Here is a 14,424-nt window from a genome sequence, read left to right as displayed (position 1 = left end):
TACAAATCACAACTCTTTTACAAAAACAAATATGAGATAATATTTTTAATATTACAAACTTTACTTTAAACTGAATTTCAGATGTTTTGGTAATACCTGTCCGGTCCCCTATTAGCCTCAAGTCTGTAAAAGCTAGCCAATAATCATCAGCTTTATATGCCATGACAATTACATTGAGGTTTTTTATTATTTCTAGGCGACCTGATGTCAGAAGAGGAAGTACTAGAATGGCTGCGCAAAAACAGATTCAGACAGCCAGAGCTGAACATTTTTATGTACGCTTTGATAGCTTTATCGATAGCGTTCATAATGTACACTGCATTCTTACTACAGTGCTTCAAGCCCGCGCCGCCTGCTCCTGCTCAGCATCCCAAGCAGGCGTGAGGCACCACGCACTCATATTCAACATTGTTGTGACTTATCGGCCTTGGGCCTTGTGGCTTTACAATAATGGCGGAGTTGCCAAATCAAAATAGAATTTATTTAATTTGTCCAATCTTTCAAGTCCAATTATTTTTGTTTTGCGAAAGATTTCAGTTAAACGTCTGTTCATCTTTTATATTTTGAAGAGGCTGGTCCTCGCATAGAACTATTAGGTCTTCTAAAATAACTTTTATTATATACTATACTATACTTCGCTACGATGTGGCAACTCTGCTATTACACCGATTTTGACAATAATTAGTCCGTGAAAATCCAAAAACTCAAAGACGATCACGGATTATCTTAGACGTTACACGTTCTTGGGATCAAACTTACAATGATAGAGATTAAGAGGTACATAATCGTATATCTTACGAGAAACTGGATTAACAACTAGGAACTTTCTAGATTTTGTAATTCTTTGATAAATTTCTCTTGTGTTACTAATGACATTCGTGTAATTTGTTAAGGCATTTTCACGTTGCCCTCTTTAAGACTGTAATTTCGGTAGAACGCAGTATGATTTAGTGTGAGACGTACTGTTCCCAGTTTATCCAGTAACATGAGAATCGATAATCACACCGACATTTTCTTCTATATAGCCATTTAGGTTTCGTTCGGCCTTCGTTAAGTTTGCGTTTTTATTTTGCGAGCTCACGAGTAATTTCATAATGCTCCTCGCTTTCAATAGTGGACAGTTGATTCGTTACGGATTTGTGGATGTTCTAGTTTATTTTGATCGTAAAGTTTTATTATAACACATGTTTTAGTGTCGTAAATTGGTATAGAAATATACGAGCGATATAAATGTATTTTTAGTGATTTTGCTCTTGAGCTCTTTTTTCGAGTGACTGTCCAATGTGCGGGAGGACTGACGCCCGCGTGTTACTACGTTATTCCGTCGTTTGAAATGGTTAGATTCTAATTTAAGAGCTAATAAATGTCCCCTTGTTATTCTGTTTTGTAACTCGTAAGAGGTGTAACTCCTGAGTGAAAGCTCATTCTGCGGGAAGCGTGCACCGAATATCTCAATTGACAAGAATGGAGTTTGAGTCTTACCTTAAATAAGTGGGATTCAGCTGCCTCCATGAAAACGTGACTGGGTCAATAGTCGTGCTGCACGTTCCGCTTTACCACACGCTCTTCTAGAGCGGGCACTCAGGTCTTACACTAACGTAGTACCATGCCCGAAATATTCTGTATCATTCCCGCTCGTGTTGTATAATATTATTGTGTATAAATATAATAATACCTTTACAAAGCATCAAAGGAAGCATAAAGTTGGGAATACGTGAAAGTTGACATTCTGTTTGATCAATGTTTTGTATCTCTATACTGATTTTCCGATAACTAAAATAGAGCCGATTAAATTTTAGATTATGTCCCATTCTGACAGCAGCCAATGTGACATCTTTCATGAATTGTCAACTTTGACAAACATTATGCTCAAGGAGGCATGTGGGCTAAGACATGCGCATTCGTTTATGTTAACGTTGTATATAAAATGTAAATATAATAAAATAAATAAAAAATGGTAAAACTAAGGAGTTTGTTCTTTTACTTCCTAGAAAAATTTTCATACAAACTTATACGAAAAATAATTTGAAAAACGTATTTGGGAAAAATCATTATTTAATAACATTATTTTACGAAAAACATAACTTAGTAAGTAACATCTTATTGCTGCTATAATTTTATAACAATCAGTCTCTATAATAAGCATGAAAATCATATAACGAAGTAAATTACATTACGTTTTAGTGAAAATAAGTAAGATTTATTCATTGCAAAAAATTGCAATTACCCACATAAAAGTAGTTTTTATTCCAGCACAAAGAAGCATTTTACGTATATTTTATTATATATTAAAGAGGTTTATCTTCTGTGGTATGGCCTTGTTTTATATATTACATAGTCGAAAGCACGTAATTTATTAAAAAAAATATATATCCTCATTAAGAGTTTTATCTGGGATAGCGTATATTATTTAGCCTCGGTGGGTCCAAATTTAGGCCAAGAAGATTTACTGAATAATAAGTTTACTACTTACGCTCTCGCCATGTATTACTTATACAATATAATAACCTACAGTACTATATAAGGCACAATTGAACACAATAGAATTATTAATGTTAAAAATATTAATTATTACGACAGATTTATTTAACACCGGATAAATTTTAACACATAACTTTATAATTTTGATATAATATTTAAAGGGAACTTGTTAAAATGAGAGTCATTTACTGTAAACGTCTATCAATCGAAAATTGAGCCCCTAATCCAAAATGGTCGACAATTTGACAATGTACATGTAGTTCTAGAAACATCTATGCTATTTCTAGATCTGTGAATTAGTTTTATGTAATGACTAGATGTATTCCTTCATGATTTTTAAGATATTTGGACTTTTCCCTCTCAAATAATTCAGTGAGACGTTTTGAAAATTCCGCGTGCACCGCGTCTATCTCTTCGCTTGTAGGTTCTAAGTTCTTTTTAACTTCCATAGGTTCTCCAACTGAAATAATTAAAATATATCGTATAGTACTATTGTTTAAAGTAGAAGATAATATAGTGTTAGACTGAATTAGGAAATAGTATGTGTAGTATGTGTAGTGCTCAGCTGAGATAATATTTTTCATTTCTTGCACTAATCAAAACTCAAATTAAATGTCTATGGTTACTTATTGTCATATTTTAAATGATAATACAGATTTTACGGAATCTATGCCATGGGTGTGAAAATTTTAGAGCAATCAGGGAGATACTTGATTAACCCTCTTAAAAATCTATTAAAAAACCTTTATTTTTATTCATGAAACCTTTTACATTAAAATTGGGAATTGTAATAATTAAGCATTATTTCATTCCTAATATTTAAGCAATTTCGTACATATCGCACGTACATTGTATTTTTTCTGTAGTCGCATTTCGTTCGAGAAGCTAAAGGTCTTTTAATTTAAATCTGTCTTTATTAAGCTACAAATGTACATCCATTGAATATGGTTATAAGGTCATATGGAAATAAATGTTACTAAAAAAATATGTTATCAGACAGAGAGACGATTGTATTCTATACCTTAAACATTGCTTGCACGTCCGTTCTTTGCAAATATATGATTCGATGAATTGCGACCAGAATACGAAGTCAATTAACAACTCTATTGATTTTACAATAACTTCGAATAAGTAGTATGTTATCTAAAGTGACTTTTTCTTTGGTTTGATTTGAATTTTTTTAACCATAAGTAGGTACTGATACCTCATACCTGCATTTTTGATCTGATGTATTAAAATTAAAAGTTGTTTCTGCATATTCATGTTAAAAAAGAGCTTTCACAGCATCCTATTTTCTTAGGTAATTTTTTTTTCTACCGAGCATCGTAGCTTAGATAATTCATTCTTCTAAATCTACTCTAATATTTTTTTTCATACTCACCGACAGTGGTTACAGGTGTTCTTATAGGCACAACTCCAAAGGAATACTGGAAGACACCCCTTCCCAGAGGAAACATGGGAGATATGCCCGTCCAGACTCGAACCTTCTCCTGTATCCTCCTGAGGATACCGTTCTCAGGGTTGTCGATTGGACGGAACACGTCGGTTTCGCCAAACGAAAATACCGGTACCAACGATGCCCTGGAAATTATGAATTGGAATATCAGTTTAAGTTCTCGGTATAATATCATGTTTAGGAACTCCTCTACGCTTTGTTAAGTAACAACTAGATTTAGCGAGTGTACTTTCATAAAGTTAAGTCGTCATGTTCTTTACAGTTGTGAGACGCCACGTTTCTCGTTGGTAAACATTACATTAGAACTAGCCTGCCATGCCAGGATGAAAATTACTATGACGATAATTTGTATATCACTAACATTAATTAAATTGCATAAATTATTAGTGAATTATATTTTTTTAGACTTATAAACGTGAAAGAGGCGAAAAAGATATGTCAATGTAACATAAGATACATAATAGTATCTGCTTATTATTTAAAATTACAACAAAAAGTAAAAATAAATAAATATGAGTAACAATCAACATACCCAGACTTCATAGCGACACGGATGAACCCCTTCCTTCTACTCAAGATTATTTTGTACTTCCCCGGGTGCGAGTCGAGGGCCTCAGCAGCTCCACCCACCATTATCGCTACACAGTTACCCTGATACCTCTTTGGATCTAGTAAATACAGTATACTTTCTTGAGAAGATGAGCATAATCCTAAAGCTAATATAAGGTCTCTGAAAAATGGTACTAGGAAATGCCCACCAAGAACTATGAGATGGGCAGACATTCCAGGGAATAGTTTGGGGAAGTTTGCGCCGTTGGTGGCGAAAGAACCGTATGCTCCTGAAGAGAAGATTCCGTGTGGATAGCACGCGAAGAGATAGTTCTTCGATGGATCCAGATCGGCAGTCTTGACGAGTGTGATAGGGAAGTAGTCGCAGAAGTAACGCCACCACGACCAGTTGCGGGCAAATTCAAATCTGAAACGTAAGCATTGGAGGATTAAAACTAGGGGCAAAGAGTAAATCGTTGCCAAAAGGAAGCCAACACTTTATTAATGTGGTTCTAACGGATCAAATATTGACAAAGTATAAATTGTAGATCCCATGTACACCGTAAAAAAGGAAATTAGAGATACACTATTATATTATATTACATGTAAATAAAATGGTGTAACGTGTGAAAATAGTACAAAAAATATATGTTTAATTAGTTTTTGCCTCCCTATTATAGTAGACATGTAATTTTAATATAACGATAATAATAACCACGGACCACCCACCAACCACCTTTTTTAAATATATTACCACAAACCTGGTGATATATTCATAATACAATATTTTAAAATTGCCGCCATTTCAAACTAAATAGGTCAAGCTAAATGCGCTTCGAGTTCGTTTTTATTGTCTGAGATATATTCGAGCGCACCAATTACCGATGAAATCATCTCTGGTTTGAGATTATAATAATTTAAACTGCGTAAAAGCAGGGCATAGGTCTAAAACTCCTAAGATATTTTTAGTGGTATAGCGTTGTGGAAAGTTATATGTGCAATTAATTAAATAATTGGATGTGTCCAATCAGGGTACCTCTATGTATTAGAATGCCGGGAAAATGTAAATTTTGCTATTAGGTTTCCTCTAAGTTTCAGTAAGATCGACTCCGTAAAAAGGCTCGAAGTATTGACTAAAATAATTGTTGTCGTTGACCGCTTGTTTACTTCCGATTTTATGAAAAAAAAATGGTGCTATACGGTGCAGTTAGCGCTATGTTCAGATACTAGTTCACCTTGCAAACAGCCTGACGCGACGGTCACACATGTCTATAATATTTTTTTATTTATGTGTGAGGTGTGTTGCGAAATCCGTATTTGATCCTATATACACAATTCATAACGACGCATATAATATTGGTAAAGTTTATTTTATCATTGAATTTTTAAGTGGTGGGTTAGGTCCATTACAAACAAAACAAACACATGTATTAAATTGCTCTCTCTAATGTTTCAACTTTCGTAAGTTAATTCTAGACGGATTTAATCTAACGAGATATAAGCCACAAACCATAATATTACATTACGAGGAAATGCATATCATTTTACTTGATCGACTTATTTGGTACAATACCAGATTTATTAGCTTATTACATGTCTATGCTCAAATTTATATAGGTCATTGTACACACTACCTAAACGGCTTCCAGGCACAACAAATCCCCGGCATTATACTATTTGGACTACCTACTTATTAATAAGTATTTTAAATATATTTAGTGATATAAAAAAATTAATTGAAAGAAATTTTCACGGTAGGTAGGTATTGGTTTGCTGAACCCCAGCATTGCCGCCATCCATGCGAGACGGTGACCACTTATCATCAGGTAGGCTGTTAGCTGGTTTGCCTTCGGCAGCAATAAGTAAATTAGATACCTATAGCAGGATCATTGTATTTATTAATTAAACGCAACGTACTTACGTTCTGCCTCCTTTGTTGCAAATCTCGATGTCGTTTAGCATCCAATAGCCGTATAAGATAGCTAGCCACCAGTAATCCGAATACACCAGCTTAATGAACAAGTAAATAGCGAGAGCTTCTCCGAACAGCGCCAAGCATATCCAGGCGGTGGCGCCCAGGGTCTGCAGACGCCGCGACATCGGGATGTCGAGCGGCGCCCATTCTACACCCAGCAAATCTGATATTTTACTGAAAATAAAGAAAAAAAACCTGTTAAATATAAACATAACATGTGCGAAGCAACTAAGACTAATCGGTTCGTTATTGATATGAAGATACTACATGAAATAGACAAAAATACATTAATTACCGTGGTAACATAACGCCTATTTAATTTTCTTGGCTTGTCACAACTCACAAGTCTTCATTAATTTCACGGATTAACTGTCAAACGTAATCAATAGATCGTTTTATAACCAATTTAATTTCAGTATATTTGTTTATTCAATTTATTGCACGCAGCCACTGCGCGGTACGTTCGCCGCTCGTATCATGATTGAGACAAGCCGTCGGCCCTGACGCAATGGCGGTCAATGTCATGGAAGCCGGCAAGGCATATTGTGGATACACTTGAAAATATTGATTATTACCTATTTTTATTAAGGAAATATTTAGTGTCCTTTATTTCCTATAAAATTTCATAAAACTATTGATCGACTATCCTTTGGTTTTGACTACCTATTTGTGCCACGACAAGGCTCCAATTCTAATAAGAATATGGCTTTGGCCCACTGGAATCATCATTTCCATTTATTATCTACGGTTTCATAGACATATATTATATATTTTCGACATTGATAATAATATTGAGAACTGTTAGATAAGCGTGCAAATTTCTTTGTAATAATTTTTGCTCCAGGATATGTCGAGAAAATAAAAACATTCCACAACTGTTCGTCCTTATAGGAATTATTCAAGTACTTCACTAAATAAATGAGAAAAAAATATTTTTCCACTTTATTTGTCAACCCAAAACAAAAAATTGTTAAAACCGCTATGCAGGTATATGAAATCTGTACATTTTGTAAAGGCTGACGAAGTTATACAGTTAACTATTTACACGATAGATATTGCTATGCTAAAAGGAAGGTGCATAACCTATAAATGCAGAATTTGGGTTTAGTATATGTATTTACCTTCCTTAGAAAAGGAGCAACTCAGTTACTAATAAAAATACCCAGACGGAGGAAAGTCCAGATGTATCTGAATATCCTTAAAGCACATAATATGAATTAATAGGTAATTCATAACCAATTAAATTAAATTATTATTAGGTACCCATTCAGTTTGGGCTGGAGTGTTAAACACAACTCATAAGACCAGACATATACTATCATTGAAAATGGGAACTATTTTTGGTCTTATAGGTTGAAAATTTGGAATTCTTTTTCCGTTTACTATAGAGTCTTGGTCTAATTTTTAAATCGATAAAAAGTTTAATACCCAGGAGGTAGAATTACTAGTTGTTTCCTTTCTTTCATGGTTTAGCAGCTGAAATGAAATTGTTGTAATTCATTTTAAAATATACTAAGGTTCTTTAACTACATTTAAAAGTATGTATAAATAACAGCAGTAACGGGTGAGATTTTTCCAAAGAGAACATATTATAATGTTATTTATAAATGTTATTCATAAATGCAGTCCGCAAATCGTTTTAATGATAATTAGATTTCACATAAATGACGAAAGGGAAGAAGGTACGAATCAGGTAATATGGACCCTTCTCCACCGATACATAATATCTTATCTAAATTATCAATTATTTTATTAAATTAATGAAAATACCTACTAAGTACTAAGGTATCTCTGTCATAATACTTCACTACCTTTTGTGAGAATGATAAGCTACTGTTCCTTTATAATTCTCTTTATGCGTATGATCTCATACTATTACAAAGAACTAGATTCAGAGATAAAAATAATACATTTCATTATATAGATACCTTTTGTTTTCCGCTAACCTTTGCATCTACACGTATTTCGTTACTAAGTATAATAGTATTATTATTTTCATTGAGTCATGAGGAACGTGAGGTGGAACGGAGTTCAAATGTCGTTGCCACATTAATCATCATTTGGAAAATCATAACAAATAAAACTTAATATAAAATATTGCCATAAAAATCGAGTCGTTATAAAAACCTTTCAAACATACGCTATCATGGTTACTGAACTTTATCAGTCAAGAAAGTATAAGCGTTATCTTATCGAATACATTATTTATATTATTTGGGACATCTTTCACAACTCCTTAGGATTAAATACAATATTAGTTAACTATGAAGTTTATACTTTTTAGTAGTGGCAACGTAGACACATTTGACCATTATCAGTCTTATAAAAAATTCGCAAAGCTATGTTTAGTCAAAACACAAATTTACTCGATCAAGTGAAAGTCAAAATCCGCCATCTTGCCTCTTAATAAGGTTGAAACTAGGAATCGGTGATATTTTTGACAGCTATTTAAGCAATTCTTAAGCACCTCTTAACGCTTAAACAAGACTGTACCTATATCAATTAAGGCTTAGCGTGGACATAGCCTTTAGTAGACTGGAATTGTAATTTGATTCAATCCATCGTTTTTATTGGTAGTTCATTTTCTTCATTGGTAGTAATAATCAAAATTATTTATTCCTTTTGTCTAAATTATTATGTTTGTTTTACCGCTTTTACTGGAGCCGGGCGTAGCTATCTCAGTGATTTTTTTAAATTTTTTTGCGCCCCTTTTCCGCCGTTCTCTTATTAGTTCCCAAGTGTATGCCTGTGATGCCCCTCTAAAGACTTTGGCACCCTCTCTAGATCCTGAAGCCCCGGGCGACCACCCTGCCTGGTCCACCGTAAAGCCAAAACTTGTGTTTAATTTGCGGAAATGGATGTAGGTATTGACATAATTGGTACTATGTTTGTTTGCAATATATTTATCTTCAAAACAATGTAGTAAAATAATTAATACTTGTAAACACGAGTCACACGAGAGCAGCTTATCATTATTATTGAAATAGCAGTGGAACACATCCAAATATTATGATCGTTATTTTACAGTTATGAAAAGTATTTTCCTTAAAGTTTTATATTATTTTGAAAAAAAGATAAGTTTCCAATAAGTCGTAATTTTCCTGGTATATTAACTGATCTTCATTTGTTAAATAACATTCAATTTAAGTGCATTATCTATTCTTTCCGTTAAATTATTTGATAAAATGATAATTTCTGCAGATGTTTTTGCCATACCTATAAATATTCAACATTATTTCGCACTGCGTTTCTATTTTACTGAGTATTCTGTGCCATTAAACTATTTTAAAATGAATTATTCTCTTTTATTTCTTCTAAAATGGTAAGCAGTTCTTAATAATAATAATTTACCTTGAGTATTATTACATATTCGTATTATACGTTAAGATACGTATTCGTAAGGATCTATCCTAAATATAACAAAATGGTTCAACAAAGTTAATCTTACTTGTGAACAAGATTGTATTGAAATATTTATTGATGATTCATGAATCTTATCAATTGTATCTATTATAATAAATAAAAAATACTTACATGTGTTACAAGTATGTCCTATAAAGTTAAACTTGTCTTTATGGAATTACATGCATTATCTTCGTGGAACTTTCCTTATTTTTAGTATGCTGTTATGCTCTTTATGCGCTAAATATTATTATTTTATTTCAATTAATAGTCAATACGCAAGTTGAGTATAAAACGATTTCTATATCAAGAAATATCTAGACAATGAGTTCCCTTTTTTTCATCTGATCATATCCTTATTAAACGCAATTGTTATGGTAAACAATAGGTAGGTCGGAATGGCCTCTTACCTACATAAGCAATTTATTATTCAAGTAGCTACGTATTTTATTACTCCTTAGTTATTACCAAGTACCAACTAGGGGACGAAGGTTGAAAATAATTTGATCTCTCTACAGTCTCCACATAATTGTTTATTCAATTTTCTTAGAATACTAATAGTCTTTGATATATAATTACGTATTTTTTCATACGTGCACGGAAAAGTGACTTCACTGCACCTGACGAGAGATGATTACCCCTCGACAGTCGACACAATTATGCCGGCCTGTTGGAATCGGATATACACAGGCTGATTCCGGAACGCGACACTTACGTGGGACACTATGGCGGGTTTCAAAACCTTGTGTATGGTAGTCGCTATACTACCGGATATCCGTATTATCCTTTACTTAAAGATGTTCATAGCTTTAGGGCCCGATCTAGCTATTTAACCATGCCCTTTACATTCACACAATAAGTGTTATTAATGACATACGTTTGTTAGCCTGACAAGGGCCAGCTCATACATCGTACTTTCGGGTAAACAGGTTTAGGCGCTAGGCCTTGAATTAAGTCACTATCCTGGGGGCAACCCATTAACGGGTTAAGAACCTTGAAACCGCCCGGTGCCCCCTATTTTACCGTTCTGGGCATTTGGCCGGCTGGTCCCCCTTTACATCGGGCCCTGCATAGCTTGATTATGATTAATGAACAAAAGCCGTAACGTACTGAGCGATTAGCCAACTACGAATGGCGAAGTCCCTGGTTCGTTCATACAGGGCGAGGGACAAATATTATATCATATCTTCCGATTTAGAAATATATGATTTAATAATTTTATAATATTATAAATTTATAAAATAATTCATAGTAAACTTTATATTCTACATGTTAATAGTAACATGAGAAGGAGCGTATTAGCAGATTAATAACCGATTATTAATTTTATTCCTACCTAGTTTTTGCGCGCGGTTCCGCCCGGGTTAAAAGTTTATATAAGGGATATAAAATGGCCTATGTCCTTCCTAAGGTTTTAAACTAGATACCAAATTTCGTCGAAATCCGTTGGGTAGTTTTTGAGTTTATCGCGTACAGACAGGCACACATTCGGCGAGGAGTTTATTATAGTATATTCTATAGAACTATTTAAGAGTAATAATTCTGTCATATATTATTATTGCGAAACTTTAACCGTTTACGCAGCACACGCCACGGAAGCTCTGAAAAGTATAAATTTTCCCAGTTATTTTTTTCATTGATGCCCCGTCCCGTTTAGTCATAGCGTGAGGTTATATAGCCGATAAATGGGCTATCCAACAGTTAAAGAATTTGTCAATTTGAAGCAGTAGCTCCTGAGGTTAGCGCGTTCAAACAAACAAACCTTCAACTTTATACATAGACGAAATTACATTCTTATATTACAACAATTAAAGTTAAGAGCACATTTAATTTATAAGACGCAACACGTGGGAGCAATTAACATCTAACACAAATTTCCCATACAGCGACACAACACTATAGGGCCCAGAGAATTCGAGAAGTCACGCTAATTATATCGAAAAAGCTGTTCAAACATCGCCGTCGGAGCGTTGACAAATAATATTGTAAATATTGAACCTATAGCTTAAATGTTGGCGTTAACTAGGTTATAGAAACAATTTAAGGTATATGCACGACTTGATGCATTATTTTATCACTGATACTAATAATCCTACCGATTATGCCAAGATATATCACTATACAAGGTTCATTGAGCAGAAGTTTGGTAATTCAATGGGTTTTAGAGTTGATATTCTCAGATGCTCTTTATGTCTTGACGTATAAAAAACTACGGGGTACCCTAATAATAAATTAATACAGTAAACACATTTTTCATGAGCATACATGTCTGCCATAATAATAAATTAATGCAATAAAAACATTATACATCAAAAAATATTATAAACGATTTCACACTTCATATCCGACTGGAATACAATATTTTTTGTTAATGCCATAATCGCCTTATCAATTCACGGCAAGACCACCATCCTACACAAAAATGTAGTTATCATTACAAACAGCAATTTATTATCAAGACTAACTCCTTGTAAACATATTTCTGCGGATCGGATGGAAAGTATGGAAGCAAATTAATTGGATATTTCTAATAACCACTGCATTGATAAATATATTTACAGCACCTTATCACGGTGACCTTAAAATATGTTTGGTTATATATTGTAACATAATATATGCTTACGGCTTTGTACTAAGTAGCAGAGAAGTGTAAATAGTCCACATATTGGGTAAAAATATCGTAACTCGACCCTTATGTTAGGGGGTGAATTTATCACAAACTTCAATTGTTACAGCTCAGGCGCTTTATAAGTTTTTGCAATCGATTAATAGAAATACATAGTAGTTATATAGTAATTTATAAAATGAATAATACGTACCTAAAAACTTTACGTAGTGTATCAATCATCGCGCACGCAACTCCCTATCTTTGTCACCGAAAATAAAACTGTGTCACGTCTGCGCGCCATGCGTTCACAGCCACAACTAAATAAACTACATTGGGACTGATTATTGTGAATCATTGTCAATTGGAGATTGCAAATTCAATACATTGGAGGAACTACCCACGCGATTTTTTTATCCGTTTTCAAGGGTTCATTGTTTTTGTTTCCTTTGGAGTCGATATGGTTCACGGAATTGAAAGCTACAGAGCGTAGTGATAAGCGGATAGGATAGTAAGAAAACTTGCAGAAATTATCTTTAGTAAGAAATTTTTACCATGTTTAAAACAATCATAAGTAGTACCTTGACTTCAGCAAATTAAGCTTGTAGGACTTTCGATAAATTGCACGTGTAGGTACTTACCTAGATAGTACCTAGGTAGACCTATTGAAGTATAGCTAGGCCGTACGCAGTTAGTTCTTGCGCAATATATTGCTGACAATTTGACAGAATTTATTGCTTTCATTCGTACAATAACAAAATAAAGCATGATTTTATTACTGTTCTGATGTTCTGGATGTCCTAAATGCAACTTAAATTCCCATCGGAAGAATAGTGATATCGCTATAGGCCTTAGAAAAAAAAGATAGATTTAGGGAATCGTGATGTTTGGACTCCAGATTATTTCCCCTCTAACTACACTGAGCCACTATATATCGTAATTCGTAGGTATAAGATTAATCTTGAATGAGATAAATTATTCGCAATATTTCATGATAAGTATAGATAGGTATCTACCTCATACTTGTATAGTATGCTCTATAATAAAATTTCTTCTATCGTTTTTTTTATCAATGACTTTCCAGTTTAGATGTTTAGACCATATTCGTTCCACTTTTTCATAAAACAAATCAATTGTTTAAAGGGACAAAAATTTTTATTCCATAGTTCCGGAATTCCGTTGAAATAGTTTCCAAGGGCACTAAAATCATTTTCAGACATCAAAATCTAAAATCAGACATATTATGCCTAAAAAGATCTTATTATTATTACGTGAACGTAGACACTTTTATAACTTAGTGCGCTGGAATCGAACCCACTAGAGCGAATCGCAAATCACGGTCTAATGCATCTTTCCTATCAATTCGTAATATCTTTCTCTTATTTGCCCCCGCATGACTATTAGAAGCAAGGCAGAATTTGCATCATTCCTGTGCCTATATAGTATGTACTTCATATTCCTACTGTTGTAGGTAGGTATACAATTTTATAGTTTTTTTTCAATTTCATATACCTATTTGAAGTGTTGCTAGTATATAAAATAATAAATACGTTTTGTATAAAAAGGCATTCTTTTATTTTTAAATTTAATACAATGGAATTATACATATATTTACAGTTCGCCCGTAATAACACACAGGCTATTTAACGTCCATGTTAATAGGATGCATATTGCCTTGTTCGAAAATCCTTACTCCTAAGGATCTAAGTAACACTGCCAGTGACAATACTTGCTTTGGTTTCCATTTTCCCCATGAAGGTAATGCCGAAAACTTTGTCATAACTCATAACTGAACACATAGGTACCCACAGATGACATAAACCTAGCGAATTAACTAATCATGTAAATAGGGTCCATATTTTTTTTGGCCGAAAACAATCTTCTATATCGAGAGTGCGACTGAGCATTTTACTACACATTGGCGAGTGTAATACTTCTGTATCCTCTATAGATAAC

At 33.7% G+C, this 14,424-nt stretch overlaps 2 protein-coding genes across 6 annotated transcripts in view; one reads left to right on the top strand and one right to left on the bottom strand.

Moving 5' to 3' along the window:
* The window catches only part of LOC115445721, a 30,700-nt gene extending 28,733 nt beyond the window's left edge, over positions 1–1,967 (top strand). For 2 of the 4 annotated variants that reach the window (XM_030172100.2, XM_030172098.2), the window contains one exon: positions 197–1,967. In XM_030172100.2, coding sequence (XP_030027960.1) covers positions 197–384 — 188 coding nt within the window. In that variant the 3' untranslated portion in view covers positions 385–1,967. The remainder of the gene's footprint in view (positions 1–196) is intronic. The other 2 variants (XM_030172099.2, XM_030172101.2) reach the window with 1 other exon arrangement.
* A 582-nt stretch (positions 1,968–2,549) lies between these two features.
* LOC115445724 (2-acylglycerol O-acyltransferase 1) lies at positions 2,550–12,846 on the bottom strand. 2 transcript variants are annotated; one of them, XM_030172110.2, is made up of 5 exons: positions 12,683–12,846; positions 6,408–6,635; positions 4,470–4,913; positions 3,863–4,062; positions 2,550–2,941 (listed from the first exon to the last, which is right to left on the bottom strand). In XM_030172110.2, the coding sequence occupies exons 1-5, from the start codon at positions 12,709–12,711 to the stop codon at positions 2,784–2,786; spliced, it is 1,059 nt and encodes a 352-aa protein (XP_030027970.1). In that variant the 5' UTR covers positions 12,712–12,846; the 3' UTR covers positions 2,550–2,783. The 2 variants fall into 2 exon arrangements, with proteins under 2 accessions (XP_030027970.1, XP_030027971.1); XM_030172111.2 differs by lacking the exon at positions 12,683–12,846 and adding an exon at positions 6,757–6,943.
* Positions 12,847–14,424: the final 1,578 nt, after the last annotated feature.

The sequence above is a fragment of the Manduca sexta genome, chromosome 20, assembly GCF_014839805.1.
Source record: "Manduca sexta isolate Smith_Timp_Sample1 chromosome 20, JHU_Msex_v1.0, whole genome shotgun sequence".
NCBI classification, from domain to species: Eukaryota; Metazoa; Arthropoda; class Insecta; order Lepidoptera; family Sphingidae; genus Manduca; species Manduca sexta.
This window is presented reverse-complemented; position numbering and strand designations above follow the sequence as displayed.

Excerpts from the sequence above, each read along its gene's own strand:
- LOC115445724 (XM_030172110.2), bottom strand. The coding sequence starts at position 12,711 with ATGATTGATACACTACGTAAAGTTTTTAG. Across the intron at positions 4,914-6,407 it reads TGCAACAAAGGAGGCAGAAC|ATTTGAATTTGCCCGCAACT; the intron begins GTAAGTACGTTG and ends CTTACGTTTCAG. Across the intron at positions 4,063-4,469 it reads CGTGTCGCTATGAAGTCTGG|GGCATCGTTGGTACCGGTAT; the intron begins GTATGTTGATTG and ends CATAATTTCCAG.